This window comes from Rhinoderma darwinii, chromosome 9 (genome assembly GCF_050947455.1).
Source record: "Rhinoderma darwinii isolate aRhiDar2 chromosome 9, aRhiDar2.hap1, whole genome shotgun sequence".
Taxonomy (NCBI): Eukaryota; Metazoa; Chordata; class Amphibia; order Anura; family Rhinodermatidae; genus Rhinoderma; species Rhinoderma darwinii.
Genome location: NC_134695.1, coordinates 24,870,577 through 24,890,295, shown reverse-complemented (window position 1 = coordinate 24,890,295; position 19,719 = coordinate 24,870,577). Strand labels below are relative to the sequence as shown.

Below are 19,719 nucleotides of genomic sequence, written 5' to 3'. Positions count from 1 at the left end.
TATTGCTATTACGTGGGCTCCTAAATGGTGACCCTACTCTATTAACTCCGAAATCTTCTTTTTAATATGTTTACGAATGACCTTGGTGAGGGAGTACACCGTATAATTTCTGTATTTGCAGATGATACTAAGCTCTGTAAAGTAATCAGCACAGTGGAGTAAAATATAATATTGCAAAGGGATTTTGGGAAGCTGGAAGTTTGGGCAGAGAAATAGCAAATTAAGTTTAAGATGGATAAATGTTCTGCACTTGGGCCAAGGAAATAAATTCTAGAATAAGGGTATGTTCACACGCACTGTTTTCAGACGTAATTCGGGCGTTTTACGACTCGAATTACGCCTGAAAAAACGGCTCCATTATGCCTACAAACATCTGCCCATTGCTTTCAATGGGTTTTACGATGTTCTGTTCCCACGAGGTGTAATTTTACGCGTCGCTGTCAAAAGACGGCACGTAAAAAGACGCCCGCGTCAAAGAAGTGCATGTCACTTCTTGGGACGTTTTTGGAGCCGTTTTTCATTGACTCCATTGAAAAACAGCTCCAATAACGTCAGTAAAATACTCCGCGAAAGACTCAAGTTGTTAAAAAACGTCTGAAAATCAGGCGAAAACAGCTCCATAATTTCAGACGTATTTTGCTACTGCGTGTGAACATACCCTTATGCATTAAATAGTAAAACATTGGACAAAACTGCACTGAAAATATTTGGGGATGTTGGTGGACAGCACCCAGTGTCAGGTAGCTGCTGCCAAGGCAAATAAAATAGGATGCATCAAAAGAGGCATAGATGCTCGTGACCACAATCTAGTTTTGCCTCTATACAAATCACTATTAAAACCATACATGGAATATTGTGTACAATTTTGGGCACCTGTGTATAAGAAGGACATGGCTGAACTAGAGTGGGTGCAAGAGAGGGTGACTAAGGTAATTAAGGGAATAGGTGTATTGAAGTACCAAGAAAGGTTATCAAACTTGGGGTTATTCAGTTTATAAAAAAAACGGCTTAGGGGCGATGTAATTACAATGTACAGATTTATGAATGAACAGTACATAGATCTTTCTAATGATCTTTTTACAACTAGGTCTGTAACCATGACAAGGAGACATCCTCTACGTCTATAGGAGAAAAGGAGGTTTCACTGTAATCATAGATGGAGATTCTTTACTGTAAGGCCAGGATAACACGCCCAGTTATGATGCAGTTTTTAGCTCCGTTTTCTTTGATCAAAGCCAGAAGTGGCTTCAAAAGGAAGAAGAGGTATAAGAAAATGACTAATGCATCTCTTTTCTTTTGTGTACACTTCTTTATTTGGCTGAAAAAACTGAGACAAAAATTGCCACAAAAACTGCATCAAAACTGTGTGTGTGATCCTGGCCTGGCCCGGTTAGATTTTGGAACTCTGCCACACGATGATTAGGCCTGGATGCCTTTCTTATATATAATATTCTAAAATTCTGGGTAATAGATTCTGGAGATGGGACACTGATACTGGGATTTATTCTTATTGCCATCTTTGGAGTCAGGGAGGAATTTTCCCCCTAATGAGGCAATTGACATCCATCTCATGGGGGTTTTTGCCTTCCTCTGGATCAACACGTTAGGATTATACCATGGACTCGACAGACCTGTGTCTTTTTTCAACCTTATCAGCTATGCAACTGTTTAAGGGTATGTGCACACACACTAATAACGTCCGTAATTGACGGACGTATTTCGGCCGCAAGTACCGGACCGAACACACTACAGGGAGCCGGGCTCCTAGCATCATAGTTATGTACTATGCTAGGAGTCCCTGCCTCGCTGCAGGACAACTGTCCCGTACTGAAAACATGATTACAGTACGGGACAGTTGTCCTGCAGCGAGGCAGGGACTCCTAGCATCGTACATAAGTATGATGCTAGGAGCCCGGCTCCCTGCACTGTGTTCGGTCCGGGACTTGCGGCCGAAATACGTCCGTCAATTACGGACGTAATTAGTGTGTGTGCACATACCCTAATTCTTAATAGGGTATTTAAAAAATACTTTTAAAGTTAAAGGAGTTGTTCAGGATAAGAAAAAGGGCCTGCTTTTTCCAGAAACAGCTTCCCGCTTGTCATTTGGTATTTCAGGTTAGCCTTATTTACTTCAATTGGGATGAGCTGCTATACCAGACATAGCCCATAAACAAGAGTGGCACTGTTTCTGGAAAAAAGCAGACCATATTTTCTAATCCTGGAAACCCCTTTAATCCCTTAACGACCGGCGTATAGTGTTTTTACGTCGGCCGTTCAGGGCAGTTCTTCGGAAGCGCCGCCTTTTCACGTCGGCACTTCAGAAGAACTTTCCCCGCATCATGCGGGGATCTCCTGAAGCCCGTGCTGTTGCAAACAGCCTTGGGCTTCAGGGCAACGATCGGAGACCACTAACAGCGTTCTCCGATCATATTTAACCCCTCAGATGCAGTGCTCAATAGCAAGCACCGCATCTGAGTGATTTTAGAGGGAGGGGTCTCCCTCTCTCATCCCACTGGCATCCCCGTGTGCATCGCGGGGTGCAGATGGGTTCTATGGCAGCCTGGGGGCCTAACAAAGGCCCCCAGGTCTGCCTTTAGTGATTGCCTCTTTGGCTATGCCCGAGGCATGACCTAACAGGTGCCTGTCAGTGTTACACAGACCGGCAATAATACACTGCAATAACGAAGTATTGCAGTGTATTATAATAGCGATCAAAAGTTTGCACAGTAAAGTCCCCCAGTAGGACTAAAAATAAAGTTAAAAAAAAAGTTAAATAAAGTTTGAAATAAATAAATAAATAAATGTCTCAAGTACAAAAAAATAAAACCCCCCACTTTTTCGCCTTACAAACTACTTTATTATGAAAAAAAGTAAAAAGTTACTCATATTTGGTATCACCGCGTCCGTAACAAACCCAACTATAAAACGACTACATTATTTAACCTGCACGGTGAACGCCGTAAAAAAATATAATAAAAAACTACGCCAGAATTGCTGTTTTCTGTTCATCCTGCCTTCAAAAGTATTTGATAACAAGTGACCAAACCGTCGCATCTACTCCAAAATGGTACCAATAAAAACTACAAGTCGTCCCGCAAAAAAAAAGCCCTCATACAGTTTCATCGGTCAAAAAAGAAAAAAGTTATGGCTCTTAAAATATGGCGACACAAAAGCAAATAATTTTGAAAAAAATGTGTTTTTACTGTGTAAAAGTAGGAAAACATAAAAAATCCATATAAATTTGGTATCGACGCAATTGTAACGACCCGCTGAATAAAGTTGTTATGTTATTTATACCACACGGTAAACGGCGTAAAATTAAGATGCAAAAAAAATGGCAACATTTCAGGTTTTTTTCCAGTACCCCACTAAAAAGGTTATTAAAATGTTAATCAATAAATTATATGTACCCCAAAATGGTGCTATTATATAATACAACTTGTCCCGCAAAAAAAAAGTCCTTATACAGCTATGTCGACACAAAAATCTTTGAATGCGACAATGGAAAAACTTACAAAATTGCTCGATCATTAAGGTTTAAAATACCTTTGGTATTAAGGGGTTAAGTATCTGATTATTTTTGGATATATTTGTGATGTTCATGGCCGGAAAGTGCAGTAATTAGAGAGTCATTTATTGTCAATAGCTATATTCCTATGTGTGAACCCAATTATAATGCAGTTAACAAGCAGAAATCAAAGACTTTAAAGGCTTTTATGAGATTCCTTACCTCCATACTGTAGCTGGTGTGTTTGTTGTCAAAGATCAGAGACTCTTGGATGAGTTGATGATCTCCCTCAAGTTTATCAATGTTGGTCTTGTAGGAAATGATATTCTGTTCATATTGCTTAAGGTGGTTCATCTGATCTTCCAAAGAACTACTAATGTCCACAGATATGCGACCGATCTCCTAAATATAGGTAATTATACCAAAATATTACATGTAAAAAAATATTATGGCCAATAACATGTCCTACATATCAGAAAAATTACATATCCACATTGTGAAAAATCCAATTCCTGGTGGAGAAATAACCATGCATGCGTGATCACTCTCCATCTCAGTGTATAAGTGATACAGGAACAATCAAACTCACTCGGCTATATCTGATTTTCCACTCACTTTGATTGGAGAAGGAACCAGTCACAGGGACCGGTCACCCCCATTCTTAGGGTTGGATTGATATGCCATAAACATGTTTTAGTGGTAGAACCCCTTAAATAAAACAAGCGGGTGTTAACAACTACCACTATATAGCTCCCAGAACAGAGCATGAATGGATATATACTTTATCTGCCATTGTAAAGGATCTGCCAGGCACAGCTTCTTTATCAACGCCCATAGGTAATCAGTCTGCACCTGCTTCTAGGTCTGTGAGACTGACTCCATCTTCCACCACTCAGGATGGCAGGCTTAGGAGTGGGAGAGCCTATCACAGTCTGGCCAGATGGAGCTAGCTCCCTCCCTCTGTCTATTTATACCTGCCTTTCCTGTTCCTCCTTGCTTGTGAATCTTCTCTGTTGGTTTCCTGGCCCTGCTGCAGCTTCTTGTACTATTTGTCCCTGCTTCGTATTGACCCTGGCTTGTTGACTACTCTCCTGCTCTGCGTTTGGTACCTCGTGCTCTCCTGGTTTGACTCGGCTCGTTTACTACTCTTGTTGCTCACGGTGTTGCCGTGGGCAACTGCCCCGTTTCCCTTAGGTTCTGTGTTCCCTTGTCTGTTTGTCTGTCGTTCACTTATTGAGTGTAGGGACCGTCGCCCAGTTGTACCCCGTCGCCTAGGGCGGGTCGTTGCAAGTAGGCAGGGACTGAGTAGGGTAGATTAGGGCTCACTTGTCTGTTTCCCTAGCCCCATCATTACAGGCATTTAGCAGAAAAGGACGTTTATGAGGAGCAATGTTTATGAGGGGAGCACAGTCTATCAGCTGCTGTCAATCATTTAACATTTCTGAGCATATTCCCGATAATGCTGATTTGCTGAGAGCATCTACCTGACAGACAACAGCTTATGTAACTTTTCCTAGGTGTTCTTTTCAGCTAGTTTCTAGACACAGTTTACAGTCTCCTAAATGTTCTTTTTGTTGCTGTACAGAAGGAGCTCTGGGTAGTATAACGCATAATGCACATGTTATAGATGCCCTTGTTTAAAGGTCCTTTGTCTTACAAAACTGTAGCTTTAAGTAAGCGTTTAGGATGGCACAATGCATTAGTTCTTATATATTGCTATCAAAGCTTTGATATTGCTGAACCAACCTCCATCTTGGTCTGAATCCAAGGCCCAATGACATTGGCTTGTGCTGCAAACTGGCGACGCAAGCGCTCATTAGCCTGTTGACGGGCCAGCTCCTCCTGCAGGGTTTGGTCTCTGTGGGGAACCAGTTGTTTTACCTGTATAAAGTAAAAAGGTCTTAAGCATTTCAGGTTCTGTAATATTCCAAGATATATATTTTTTTATTCTCTTTTCACTCACCGTCTCCCACTTATTGGCAATATCGAGGTGGGTGAGGTTGGTGTATGGATTAATTCCAGATAACTTGATTCCATAGGTCTGAGCAATTTTCTGAATTTCAGCCTGGATGCCTAAAATGGACATTCTTTCTTTGTCAGCCTCAGGAAGAGTGGCCTTAAATTGTTCATGTGCTGTAATGAGGCTCTGGAATTAAAAGAAATCAAGTCAACATTATCAAGTGTTTCTGTGATAAATGCTTTAAAGAAAAGCTGAACATAGAAAATACACATATAAATACTCTCAAAATATCCTCCCTTAATCTGCTCCTTTCCTTTGATCATGCTCCATCTCATATTGCAATCCAAACTATGAGAAATATGTAAATAAATCTTCTATATGTGTCCCAGAGATGAACCATCCCCTCTTCTTCCTCACAATCCTGTGTCTAACTGTATGACTAGTGGCTGTGGAAGGGGGGTTAAACCCTGATAAAGATGTAGGGCATGGATCGAGTCCACTTCCCTTTGTAATGCTTTATGTGTCCTCCTTTATGTAGAAGAAGTTTATTAGTTGTATCACATTGGTGGCGGTAAAGCGCAGCACAACCGAACTTAGCTAAAAGGAACTGGGACTCCTGTCAAGTCCTGCTCGATGCTTCTCCCCTCTAGGGGGAAGCTGGTAAATCAGGAGAGAGGATATGGGGCCGGGCGGTTTGAACTGCCGCTGCCCTGGTGTACCTTGCGGCCTTCGGAGAAAAGTAGTAGTTCATGTTGAGAGAGTGTGGGAGACCCTGGACTGTTTGAGTAGCGCGGGAGAGCTATAAGAAGCTCTGAGGTGGGTCTCAGAACGTGAACCAGCAGCAATACAGTGCTAAGATGTGCTCCTCACAAGTTAACCCCCAGTACTGAAGATCCTCTGTTAGCCAGGCTTTATAGTGGCAAAAGTGACACTAGAAGGGCCATGACCACTCCTCCATCAACAGTTGAGTGACATGTGGTTGGAGTAACCTATGTATATAACTTGTTCTTGTCAATTCATGTTAAAGGTCTGTAATGTTCTTTCTAAAAGTCTACCAATGTATGCTGAGCTGGGGCGGTAGCCTGCGTATTGGACTGTGGACTCTGAGGACTCCTGCCAGCGCCGTACTATTACGGCACTGGTCCTTAAGGGGTCAACAGCCGCTCAAGTTGACTGATCTGAATTTAATTTGTATTCTGTAATTAAATTGACACAACATTCCGTAAAAAGTGTTAATTTAAAACACAAGAAACGCGTGGTTGTCTGTTCTTGGTGCCACGTCCCCCAGGATAATGACAAGATTGTTTGTTTTGGGAACATGCAAAAAACACTACAGACTGACAAAGCATGTGGCAAATTTATCGCCTGTTTACTTTTATTATTCATTTCTAGGTTTAGTGATCCCTTGAAAACAAGTAAAGCTGGCCATAAATGGATTTTCTAAATTATTGAACATTTACAATAGTAGTGTTTAGTTCATTTTTATCCTGGGAATATGAATTGGGGCAATCATAAACATCATGTCAGTTTGTCAGATCATCACCCCCTCCTTATGTCTACAGCCAACCAAATTCTATATGTATAAATTACAATGATGCACTTCATTTATTCTTTTTTCCACACATTTTTTTTTTGCCTTTACTTTTCAACTGCACATGAATATTTGTGAATTTTGTGCTATGGGGCAGATTTATCAGTTTTGTTCGAGCGACATATTTATGAGGCCCACTTTTTCCAACACATTGTAATGTCTTAGAAAAAGTGGGCAGGGGCTTCAGAGTTGCACCGAGCATGACTCATTTATCAAACATTTCCAACACTTTTCTAGCACAGACCTGACATTGTTTCAAAATGGAACCTGTCACTAGATTTCAGGGCACTAAACCACCAGCATTTCGTTATACAGCTAGTGTTTAGCATCCTCAACATGCCCCTCTCAAAACTGTCTGTTTTAGCATTTTGTCTAAACAGAAGTTGTAATACAGCGTGCGCTGTTTGTAAATTACCAGAGAAAAGTCCAACGGCTTCATGCACATGCTCAGATGAAGCTGAGGCCAGTACACATAGACTCAACTCAGGACACTTTTCTGGTAACTGTTTTTTAGACAAAATGCTAAAACGGACAGTTTTGAGGGGGGCATGTTTAGGATTCTAAACCCCAGCAGTATAGCGACATGCTGGTGACTTAGTGCCCTAAAATCTAGTGACCGTGTTAGGGATCTGCCAGGTACTTCATCTAGCTATACTCCTGGGATTAATCAATCCACACCTGAGGCCAGACCTGCTCGACTGACACCATCTCCCACCAACCAGGGTGGCAGGCTCAGGAGTGGGAGAGCCTATCGCGGCCTGGTCTCTCGGAGTTAGCTCCGCCCCCTGCCCTTTATTACCTGCCCTGTGCTCTCCCTTAGTGCTTGTAATTCTTTTGGATTCCTGGCCCCACTGCTGCTTGCTCCAGCCTGCTTCTGCCGTGCTTCTGCCTTGCTGCAGTTCTGCTTGACCTGCTTGCTTGCCCTGGCTTGCTTCTGTCTCCGTGCCTGCTCGGGTGTACTCACTTCGTCCTGGTCCTGACTGTTCGTTCGCCGCCCCGTTTCCTCGTGGCGTTCCGTGGCTACTGCCCCTTCCCTTGCGTGTTCCCTGTTTGTCTTCCTGTGCACTTAGCCAGCGTAGGGACCGCCGCCCAGTTGTACCTCGTCGCCTAGGGCGGGTCGTTGCAAGTAGGCAGGGACAGGGCGGTGTGTAGATTAGGGCTCACTTTCCCTTCACCTCCTTCCTGCCATTACATAATTACAAGCCCTTACCTAGTCTACCATTTCTCCTACGCTGACGCTATCATGGACCCCCTTGAGACCCTGACCCAGCAGATGCAGGGCCTCTCCCTACAGGTCCAGGCCCTGGCCCAAAGGGTCAATCAGGGTGACGCTGCTTTAGTAGTACCCCTCACCTCACCTCTAGAACCCGACCTCAAGTTACCTGACCGGTTTTCAGGGGACCGTAAGACGTTTCTCTCCTTCCGGGAGAGTTGCAGACTGTATTTCCGCCTAAAGCCCCACTCCTCAGGTTCCGAGAACCAGCGGGTGGGTATCATCATATCCCGACTCCAGGAAGGGCCCCAAGAGTGGGCCTTCTCCTTGGCTCCTGACGCCCCTGAACTTTCCTCTGTTGATCGTTTTTTCTCTGCCCTCGGACTCATTTACGACGAGACTGACAGGACTGCTTTAGCCGAGAGTCAGCTGGTGACCTTACGTCAGGGTAGGAGACCGGTTGAGGAATACTGTTCTGATTTTAGAAAGTGGTGCGTAGCTTCTCAGTGGAACGATCCGGCCCTAAGGTGCCAGTTTAGGTTAGGATTATCTGACGCCCTGAAGGATCTGCTGGTTAGCTACCCCTCGCCTGACTCCCTTGACCAGGTTATGGCCCTAGCAGTACGACTTGACCGACGTCTCAGGGAACGTCAGCTAGAATGCTTCAGTGTGCTCCCCTCTGACTTTTCTGCGATTCCCCCCGAGGTCCCGTCTCCTCGCCCCTCCACGGAGGACTCGGAGGTACCTATGCAACTCGGGGCCTCCATGTCCCCTCGACAACGTAGAGAGTTTCGCAGAATGAATGGTCTCTGCTTCTACTGTGGGGACGACAAGCATCTACTGAACACCTGCCCCAGGCGCAAGAATAAGAAGCCGGAAAACTTCCGCGCCTAAGTGATCATCGGGGAGGTCACTTGGGCGCACAGGTATTTCCCGTTAATGTGAAACGCAATAAGATTTTGCTTCCCTTTCAGGTCTCGTTTGCTGGCCGGTCTGCCACGGGCAGTGCTTTCGTGGATTCTGGCTCATCTGCTAATATCATGTCTGCGGAATTTGCTATGTCTCTAAAGATGCCTTGTATTGATTTACCTTATCCCATCCCTGTAGTAGGAATCGACTCAACCCCCCTTGCTAATGGTTATTTTACTCAGCATACTCCTGTTTTTGAACTCCTGGTTGGCTCCATGCATTTGGAGCAGTGCTCTGTACTCGTGATGCAGGGATTATCGTCTGATCTGGTATTAGGTCTTCCCTGGTTGCAGTTGCATAATCCCACATTTGATTGGAATACTGGGGATCTCACCAAATGGGGTAATGAATGTCTTATGTCATGTCTTTCTGTTAACTCTATTTCTCCCCGGGAGGAGGTAAACACGCTTCCTGAGTTTGTTCAGGACTTCGCCGATGTGTTTTCTAAGGAGGCCTCCGAGGTGTTGCCCCCCCATAGAGATTACGATTGCGCTATCGATTTGGTGCCTGGTGCCAAGCTTCCTAAGGGTAGGATATTTAATCTCTCATGTCCTGAACGTGAAGCGATGAGGGTGTATATCCAAGAATGCCTGGCCAAGGGTTTCATTCGCCCCTCGACTTCTCCTGTAGGTGCTGGCTTCTTCTTCGTGGGGAAGAAGGATGGTGGTCTTAGGCCGTGCATTGATTATCGTGACCTGAATAAGGTCACCGTAAGGAACCAGTACCCACTTCCTTTGATTCCGGATCTTTTTAATCAGGTTCAGGGAGCCCAATGGTTTTCTAAGTTCGATCTACGGGGGGCATATAACCTTATCCGCATCAAAGAGGGGGATGAGTGGAAAACTGCGTTCAACACACCCGAGGGTCATTTCGAATACCTGGTCATGCCCTTTGGGTTGTGTAATGCCCCTGCTGTCTTCCAGTATTTTATTAATGAAATCCTGAGAGAGTACCTGGGTAATTTTCTTGTTGTGTACCTTGATGACATACTGGTGTTTTCCAAGGACTGGTCCTCCCACGTGGAGCATGTCAGGAAGGTGCTCCAGGTCCTTCGGGAGAATAATCTGTTTGCTAAGACTGAAAAATGTGTCTTTGGGGTACAGGAGATACCATTTTTAGGTCAAATCCTCACTCCTCATGAATTCCGCATGGACCCTGCCAAGGTTCAAGCTGTGGCGGAATGGGTCCAACCTGCCTCCCTTAAGGCGTTACAGTGTTTTTTAGGGTTCGCCAACTATTACAGGAGATTTATTGCCAACTTCTCGGTCGTCGCTAAGCCTCTTACGGACCTTACCCGCAAGGGTGCCGATGTCCTCCATTGGCCCCCTGAGGCCGTCCAGGCCTTTGAGACTCTCAAGAAGTGCTTTATCTCGGCCCCCGTGCTGATTCAGCCCAACCAAGAGGAGCCATTTATTGTGGAGGTTGACGCTTCCGAGGTGGGAGTGGGGGCCGTCTTGTCCCAGGGTACCAGCTCCCTCACCCATCTCCGCCCCTGTGCTTACTTCTCTAGGAAGTTTTCGCCCACGGAGAGTAACTATGATATTGGTAACCGCGAACTTCTAGCCATTAAATGGGCTTTTGAGGAGTGGCGGCACTTCCTGGAGGGGGCCAGACACCAGGTAACGGTCCTTACGGATCACAAGAATCTGGTTTTCCTAGAATCGGCCCGGAGGCTTAATCCTAGACAAGCTCGGTGGGCACTATTCTTTACCAGATTTAATTTCTTGGTTACCTATAGGGCTGGGTCCAAGAATATTAAGGCTGACGCTCTGTCACGTAGTTTCATGGCCAATCCTCCTTCCGAGAAGGATCCCGCTTGTATTTTACCCCCTGGTATAATCGTCTCTGCCACGGATTCTGATTTAGCTTCTGATATCGCGGCTGATCAGGGTGCAGCTCCCGGGAACGTCCCTGGGGACAAACTGTTGGTTCCCCTGCAATACCGGCTGAGGGTACTCAGGGAAAACCATGACTCCGCTCTATCTGGTCATCCTGGCATCTTGGGCACCAAACACCTCATTACCAGAAACTATTGGTGGCCTGGGTTGCCTAAAGATGTTAGGGCTTACGTCGCCGCTTGTGAGGTTTGCGCTAGGTCCAAAACCCCTAGGTCCCGACCTGCGGGCCTACTACGTTCCTTGCCCATTCCCCAGAGACCTTGGACCCATATCTCCATGGATTTTATCACCGATTTGCCTCCATCTCAGGGCAAGTCGGTGGTGTGGGTGGTAGTCGACCGCTTCAGCAAGATGTGCCACTTTGTGCCCCTTAAGAAGCTAACTAACGCCAAGACGTTAGCTTCTTTGTTTGTGAAACACATCCTGCGTCTCCATGGGGCCCCAGTCAATATCGTTTCTGACAGAGGGGTACAATTTGTTTCCTTATTTTGGAGAGCTTTTTGTAAAAAGTTGGAGATTGATCTGTCCTTCTCCTCCGCCTTCCATCCCGAAACTAATGGCCAAACGGAAAGGACCAACCAATCCCTGGAACAATATTTAAGGTGTTTCATCTCTGACTGTCAATTCGATTGGGTCTCATTCCTTCCCCTTGCTGAATTTTCCCTGAATAACCGGGTCAGTAACTCGTCAGGGGTCTCCCCGTTTTTCTGTAATTTCGGGTTTAACCCAAGGTTCTCCTCCGTCTCCCCTGGTTGTTCCAATAATCCTGAGGTAGAGGAGGTTCATCGGGAACTGTGCACTGTCTGGGCCCAGGTTCAGAAGAACCTAGAGGCGTCCCAGAGCGCACAAAAGATTCAGGCGGATAGTAGACGTTCTGCTAACCCCCGGTTTGTCGTCGGGGATTTGGTCTGGTTGTCGTCCAGGAACTTGCGCCTTAAGGTCCCGTCCAGGAAGTTTGCTCCCCGATTTATTGGACCTTATAAGATCATTGAAGTCCTCAACCCTGTATCCTTCCGTCTGGAGCTCCCCCCATCCTTTCGCATACATGACGTCTTCCATGCCTCCCTCCTTAAACGCTGCTCCCCGTCCTGGTCCCCCTCGAGGATACCTCCTGTTCCCGTTCTCACCCCTGAGGGGGTGGAATTCGAGGTGGCCAAGATTATGGACAGTAGGATGGTCCAGGGCTCCCTCCAGTACCTGGTCCATTGGAGAGGATACGGGCCGGAGGAGAGGACTTGGGTACCTGCCCGTGATGTTCACGCTGGGGTATTGATCAGGAGGTTCCACCTCCTCTTCCCCACTAAACCGGGTCCCCTTAGTAAGGGTCCGGTGGCCCCTCATAAAAGGGGGAGTACTGTTAGGGATCTGCCAGGTACTTCATCTAGCTATACTCCTGGGATTAATCAATCCACACCTGAGGCCAGACCTGCTCGACTGACACCATCTCCCACCAACCAGGGTGGCAGGCTCAGGAGTGGGAGAGCCTATCGCGGCCTGGTCTCTCGGAGTTAGCTCCGCCCCCTGCCCTTTATTACCTGCCCTGTGCTCTCCCTCAGTGCTTGTAATTCTTTTGGATTCCTGGCCCCACTGCTGCTTGCTCCAGCCTGCTTCTGCCGTGCTTCTGCCTTGCTGCAGTTCTGCTTGACCTGCTTGCTTGCCCTGGCTTGCTTCTGTCTCCGTGCCTGCTCGGGTGTACTCACTTCGTCCTGGTCCTGACTGTTCGTTCGCCGCCCCGTTTCCTCGTGGCGTTCCGTGGCTACTGCCCCTTCCCTTGCGTGTTCCCTGTTTGTCTTCCTGTGCACTTAGCCAGCGTAGGGACCGCCGCCCAGTTGTACCTCGTCGCCTAGGGCGGGTCGTTGCAAGTAGGCAGGGACAGGGCGGTGTGTAGATTAGGGCTCACTTTCCCTTCACCTCCTTCCTGCCATTACAGACCGGTTCCAATTAAAACATCAGCAGATCAACTAACAACTCCTGAATATGTCACATCGTGCACTGGAAAAGATATGATTTATTGATAAATCCCCCTCTATATGTTGGAGCATGCTCACTAAAACGTAAAATGTCACACAAAATATTGCAAAATAAATAAAATGTGACATCAGCAGCATTTTGCTCCTTTAGAATACCATTCTACAATGTACACTCGGTATGTAGGATGTTTCGGCACGTGTTTAATACAAATGATGCTACACCCCTAAGCTAAGTAATGTTAGACATGAGGAAAAATGGCGGCTAGATGCTTCATAAATATGGTGCAGGTGCTTTTGCCATTTTCAATTTCATATCTATGCCAAACAAATGGCCTGAGACAGAAAAGGGAACATAAATGGCCTAACTCATCAAAACTGTCAGAAACAAAAAACTGGCCTTGTTGCTCAGGTCAACTATGGATTCTGTCAGAAACGCCTCTCTCTTTTGAGCTACAATTCTTGTTTGTCCACGTTGTCTTAGGAGACACTGACGTGCATAAAATTACCATTTTAATACCTTAACTGTCTAATAACAGCAACTGTCATAACATTTACATTACATTAGGGTACGTTCACATTTGAACCTCACTTTACAGTTTACACACATACTTATCCATATACATATAATCTACATACAATATTGGGTGAGCGATCTGTTCCAGCTTGTTTTATAGTCCTGAGCTACAGTGAGATGTTTGCTGCTAGTTTCTATTGGAACCAATCTGTTCTGCATTCCAGGACAGTCCTCTTTTCAGATTTCTAGGCTGTGCCTGGTATAAGGTTATTTTTGCTTACCTGGATTTCTTCAATACTGTGTACAATGAACATATCTTGCAGGTCCTCTGTAGCTCCATCCATCCAGTTGTTAAATGGAGCTGCTCTCTTGGCAAACTCAAGATAAAGCTGGTCGATGGTTTCCAAGAGCTTCTCTACACGCTGGGAAGAAACATTATATAATCATTTTTAATTGTATTTGCTTACCAGATATCATTATCAGCTATATTTTTATTTATCAGTTATTCTACCTCAAGAGCATCTCTCCTCTTTTGTGTGAGGGTACCAAGAGTGTCCCACTGGTCACAGATTGCCTGACAACGGCTATTGACAGCAGCAGCATCATGGTAGTCAAGCTCACTGTGGGGGCATAGAACATTATTAGATTTTTCTAGAGCAGGATTTACTGAAGCAACAAGAGACTGCCAAGGTATATTTCTTCATTAAATGAATACATGGAACTGATTAACCACAGAATGTCTGCTGGAATGGAAGGTCCAACTTTAGCTTGACACAAATCTTAAAATTAAATAAAAATAAAAGAATATTGGAATAAATAGCATATTAATGTGCGTATCTCACTTTTTCTTGATAAAGTACATATACTTAAGAATGATATACATAATTTCCAATGAACATTGATCTTTGTCCTTCCTACAATAACACAATTTGTCTCACAATTTAGTCATTTGTAAACTGTAAGTTAATTTACTAAACTCACTTCAGCTCTTGAGCAATGGCAGCGATCTGTTCTACACGGTCCTGGTGGGCAGCCAGATCACTCTCAAAGGCTTCATGCTTGCGCACAATGGCTCTGATCTCCATGAGAGAAGCCGATTCATAATCTCTCTGAGACAGCAGTTCTTCCTTTCCTGCAAAAGGGTAGATAAAAGAAGAAAAGCATCAAGTGTCCAGTCTGATTGAGCTACTTAGCTGCAGTTATGTGTCTGTTGAGTCATTTGGAAAAAATAATTAAGAATATAAAATGGAGTAAATGAAATGATACATCGCATCTCTTTATATCAGTGGTAGGCAACTGGCAGTCAGCGGGCGCTCACCCCATGGCATTTGGCATACCTCTTCCATCTGTGTACTGTACAATATGGTCATTATCAGCAATAATAAAGAGGTTTTCTTGACATACACATATAATAGCATGTTAATAGGATCTGCTGGTAATGATTGAGTCTATCATTAGATTGAGCAGTTATCCTTGTCCACCTACCTCCGGTCCAGGACTCATGAAGAGTGGCCTTCTGTCTAAACTTTTCAGCCAGATGTTCCAGTCTTTCCAGTCTCCTGATTTCTAAGAGAAGCCACTCTTCATAACCCTTTTCTACTTGCTCCAGACCTTTCCAGGCATTGGCAATATCCTGATGTAAAATATGTTAATTAATGATTTGTTTTCAAACAAGCACGAAATAAAAAATTCAGATATTTAAAGCATACCTAACTATTCAGGTGACTTTTCAGAATAAGCTGTCATATGATATGTGTGTACATGCGGAATAACACTATTTCTGGCCAATATATGACTTGTATTCTGCATTTTTTTTGCAGTTTTCCCCTCTGGAGGCTTTACTGCTATCATATTTTCTATACACTGCACTCAAAGAAGAGGAGAATCCTTCTCTTCTTTCTCTATCTTTCACATATATAGAAGCTGCAGCAGCATGAAAGAGATTATACAACAGTACTGAGCAGTGTAACTGAGAATCCAGCACTGCAGTGACATATAACTCTTACCAGAAGCTGCAGCATGTCTGTCTGTGTCTATCTCTCTCTGCTCTACCTACCTCCTTCTCTCATGTCTTCAAAAACTTCTACAGACACGCTGTCTGGGGGGGGCTATGTTCTGTGATTTTAATCTCAATGTGATACTCCTAGAATTGGCAATTATTTCTATTGCAGACTGTAGCCGCAATTGTAAGCACTACTTTTGCACTGAGTACTGAATGTGGTAATGCTACAATTAGCAGAACCACCAATGTTGTATAGCTCTATATCTATTAGTCTAGGGACTCACATTCAATTTTAATCTATCTCTGGCCATAGGGTCAGCTATAAAAGTTATGTTTCTGTTTTTTTTTTGCCTTTTGGCAATTTGTGTTGAATAATATGTCGATTTGTACCCATCATGTACTAGGGTCCAATAGTTTCTTTCTGTCTGTGTTTCTCTCTCTCCCTGCTCCCTCCTACTGCTTCCCCCTCTCCATAGACATCTATGGACAGCAGCTTGTCCGTACCTTACTTTCTCTCATCCCTCCTCCTGCTTGCCCCTCTCCTCTCCATAGACTTCTATGTCCAGCGTCCCTGTCTCCTCTGTTCCTCCCTCCCCTCTACATAGACTTCTATGGCCACCGTGTCTATGTCTGTGTCTTTCTCTCCGTGCTCCCTCCTCCTGCTCCCCCTCTCCTTCCATGGACAGGCAGTGAAAAGACACATCTCCACTTTCTGCAGTTCATCATCTCTGCTCTTTAACTAGAGATGTATTTTTCTTAACAACATGGGGTGGGCAGCAGATTACAGCAAGGAAGACACCTAATCATTTTATTCTGTTTTTCATTATACTTACAGAAACCATCTTGCCCTCGGATGGCATAAAAGCAGGACGGTTGCTTAGCCTCAACTTGGTTTGCAGGGTGTTAAAATTAATTTCCAGCTGGCACTTCTCCTGAACACGAGGTGGCTTGTGGACCCTTCTATAATCTCTGAAGTCCTCCAGTTTCTTCTGCATGGCACCCATTGATTTTTCAGGGCTTCTGTTTTCCAACCATGGGATAGTGCGGCGGATCCATTCCAGGAGCTAAAGTATATAACGAAAGTTATGTTTAGAATAGTAATACTATAATGGCAATGCTTTTGTAAGAATAAGAATGCCATTGTAAAGACTTTATTCTCCCTGTTATGTGCAGTTATGGCATATTTTCTACAATTTAAGCTGTTATTTCATTACACAGATTTTTTCAAGCCATAAAATTTACCAGCCAAATATTTAGGATCTCTATAACCAGGGGCATACATAGATAAGAGGGGGCGCTAAAGCAAAATAAACAATGCAGTCTTTTCCATGTTTTGGCTCATTTTAGGTAAAAAGTTCCCCAATACTTTTTCACCCACCCAGCTTCTCATCCTTTGTAGGAGAGAGGGTTGGCGGACGCTTTCCCTGGTCTATTTTATTTTAATTTGTTTGGTAATGTTGCAGTGTCTATGAAATTCCCTTTACCCATAAGAACACCTGAACTTGGCCCCTCCACCTGATGGGTCCCATAGCCACCGGATGGGTAGCTACTTTGGAACTTATGCACTTTTTTCTACATAGGTGTCAGTTGAGATTACAACAATACAAAAACTAAGCTCCTCTCAGGATGGGAAAAATGTAAAAAAATATAATTAAAAACAATTCGTCCTGGGCTTATCAAGACCAACGTATTATTGCATGGAACTCTTCATTTTTTTAAATATTTTTTCTTATTATCACCGGTGCCCTACTGGTGTCCTATAGGGCAGACGAAAAATCATTGTGAAGTGTCTGGATTTTTACTTTAACAACAATAATAAATGTTTTTTTTTGGAATGAGAAAACAAAAGTCAAGTATAGCAGCAGCATTAAACTGAATTGATAAACTAACCTCACTTGCTAACTTTTCATATTCTTCCATTAACTTTTCATTTTCCTGGTTCACTGCAAGAACCTTACAGATCCTATTTGCTGCAGTCTCAGCCTGTGGGAAAAAAAAGATATATTTAGGTGAAATGTTGACTTGCACATCAAAATACTATCAATAGACACACGCATTGTAGAAAGGATATATATTTTGTTGATTCTAATTTTAGAAAATATGTTATTGTCACCTGCTCAGCTCCAGCAAATGCATGGTAGAAGCAGGACACATATGTCATAATTGCCTTCTCATCTGGTTTGGGTGTATTAACAATATCTGAAGAAAAGAATAACTGTTAATGTATAGTGTCACATGCAGCTATTTTATGCCACACCAATATTATTTATAAATCACACACCTTCTGCGTCCAACATCTTGGGGATATCCAGAAACTTTTCTGCTACTTCAAAGGCAGTGTTCAAGTTACCAATGGGGTCATCCTATAAGTATTGTTAATTAAAACGAATGTATTCATAAAACAAAAAATGTGCAAAATAATGTATCAAAATATTCACAAATGTAAATCCTCCCTGCAAGTTCTCGTGCACGCAGCATTGTCATCTGAACGGACCCTGTACAGCAGCAAACCAGAGTCCCGGATTTTCACAGAATATATTAAAAAATATATCTTTGTGCCTCCATGTAAAATTGGAAGCTCAGAAAGATACAGTATGGGCAAGAAAGGCCTAACAAATGAAAGCAATACATACTGAGTAATATATACATATTGAAGAACAAAATTCCACCCATGGATTGTCCATATTAAATGGGTTTTTCTGATTTGTATCTAAATAAAGCTTAAAGGGGTTTTCCCATAGTCAGTATTTATAACCTATCCACAGGTCTGACTACTGGGACCCCCATCTATCCCAAGAATGGCCTTACCTGCCCATCCTTTTGCTCCCTATATGAGTGGAGCGGTACTGCGCATGCTTGGCCACCACTCCGTTTATTTGCATGTGGCTGCCGAAGATAGCACTAGGCAGCCCAATAAAAATGGTGCCGAGTATTCACAGTACCGCTCTATTTATATTGGTCGCACAGAGATGGCCAGGTAAGCGCGTTCTCAGGATCGGTGGGGGCCCAAGTGGGCGGACCTCCACCATCAGATATGGATAGGTGATAAATATTGATTATGGGAAAACCACTTTAAAGATATGTCTGTTCAGAGCTTGCTCTAGTGATTTGCATTCTGGTAGGGTCATCTTTGTACAGACACTGTACAGTTATCTGAGGCTGGGAAAGCTATTTTTTTCCACTGATTTATATGAGTTCGGCTAAGCTTTTAGGGATGTGTCTGGTGACAAGCTTGTTGTTTCCACTGACAACCAGCAGAATTGTCAGTACAGCTGTAGGATATAATATGAGCTGTAAATCAGGATTAGTACAAGATAAGTAATGCAATGTAATTACAAAGTTACTCAACTTTTTAACTCAACTTGGAAAATGGTGACTAAAGGTGGACATACTGTTGAAATGGAAAATCCAGCTGGGTGAGCAGGACTATGTCAGGGCAGCCACTTAATGTATACAATAAATGTTTTTATTCCGTGATTGCATGCTCATTTTTATATAAATAGTAGAGACTTGAAACACAAAGTATATACTTAAGTTATATAACATTATACAATAGCAAATTTATGTAAAAATGAAAAACCCCGTACGGTAAAGAGAAAGATTCAGTATAATTCAGATTTACATAAAGTCTAGTGAAAGACCAGCAGGAACACGTTTGCAACATTGGATGTTAATTCCCTCAATAATGATAAGTTGAGTCAGAGCTTTCAGTACCTTTCTCAGTTTGGAGTAGTCAATGAGGTCAGGTCTGTGTCTATGGATGAGAGCGCACAGTGCAAGGCCATCCTTCCAGCTTTACACAAGATAAAAACAAGAGAAAGAGAACAGTGATGAATATACTTTTGAGGTATAAGAAACCTTGGACAGAGGATGTAAGTGATTTATACAGCTCTCACTGGTGAATTTAGGGAATGGGCAGGACTTTAGAAGGGTATTTTAAATTACAGAAAATACACAGGAACTTTCTCCAGAGCTATGGTGACATTTCTTAAAGAGGCTCTGTAATGTAGATTACAGTGCCCTATCTTGTACATAATGTGATCGGCGCCGTAATTTAGATTACAGCAGTGCTTTTTATTTCGAAAAACGATCTA

The 19,719-nt window shown here is 43.7% G+C and overlaps 1 protein-coding gene and 1 long non-coding RNA gene across 3 annotated transcripts in view; one reads left to right on the top strand and one right to left on the bottom strand.

Moving 5' to 3' along the window:
* Positions 1–19,046, top strand: part of LOC142660667 (uncharacterized) — a 38,269-nt gene extending 19,223 nt beyond the window's left edge. For both annotated transcript variants that reach the window (XR_012850551.1, XR_012850552.1), the window contains exon 3: positions 16,461–19,046. This is a non-coding gene — a long non-coding RNA (uncharacterized LOC142660667). The remainder of the gene's footprint in view (positions 1–16,460) is intronic.
* Positions 1–19,719, bottom strand: part of ACTN3 (actinin alpha 3) — a 71,103-nt gene that overhangs the window by 3,721 nt on the left and 47,663 nt on the right. Inside the window, exons 6-17 of the mRNA XM_075837392.1 lie at positions 19,340–19,418; positions 17,907–17,988; positions 17,739–17,824; positions 17,516–17,608; positions 16,459–16,689; positions 15,109–15,256; positions 14,605–14,755; positions 14,135–14,243; positions 13,905–14,045; positions 5,472–5,654; positions 5,255–5,389; positions 3,731–3,910 (exon numbers count right to left, since the gene is read on the bottom strand). Of these exons, the coding sequence (XP_075693507.1) occupies positions 3,731–3,910; positions 5,255–5,389; positions 5,472–5,654; positions 13,905–14,045; positions 14,135–14,243; positions 14,605–14,755; positions 15,109–15,256; positions 16,459–16,689; positions 17,516–17,608; positions 17,739–17,824; positions 17,907–17,988; positions 19,340–19,418 (1,618 nt within the window). The remainder of the gene's footprint in view (positions 1–3,730; positions 3,911–5,254; positions 5,390–5,471; positions 5,655–13,904; positions 14,046–14,134; positions 14,244–14,604; positions 14,756–15,108; positions 15,257–16,458; positions 16,690–17,515; positions 17,609–17,738; positions 17,825–17,906; positions 17,989–19,339; positions 19,419–19,719) is intronic.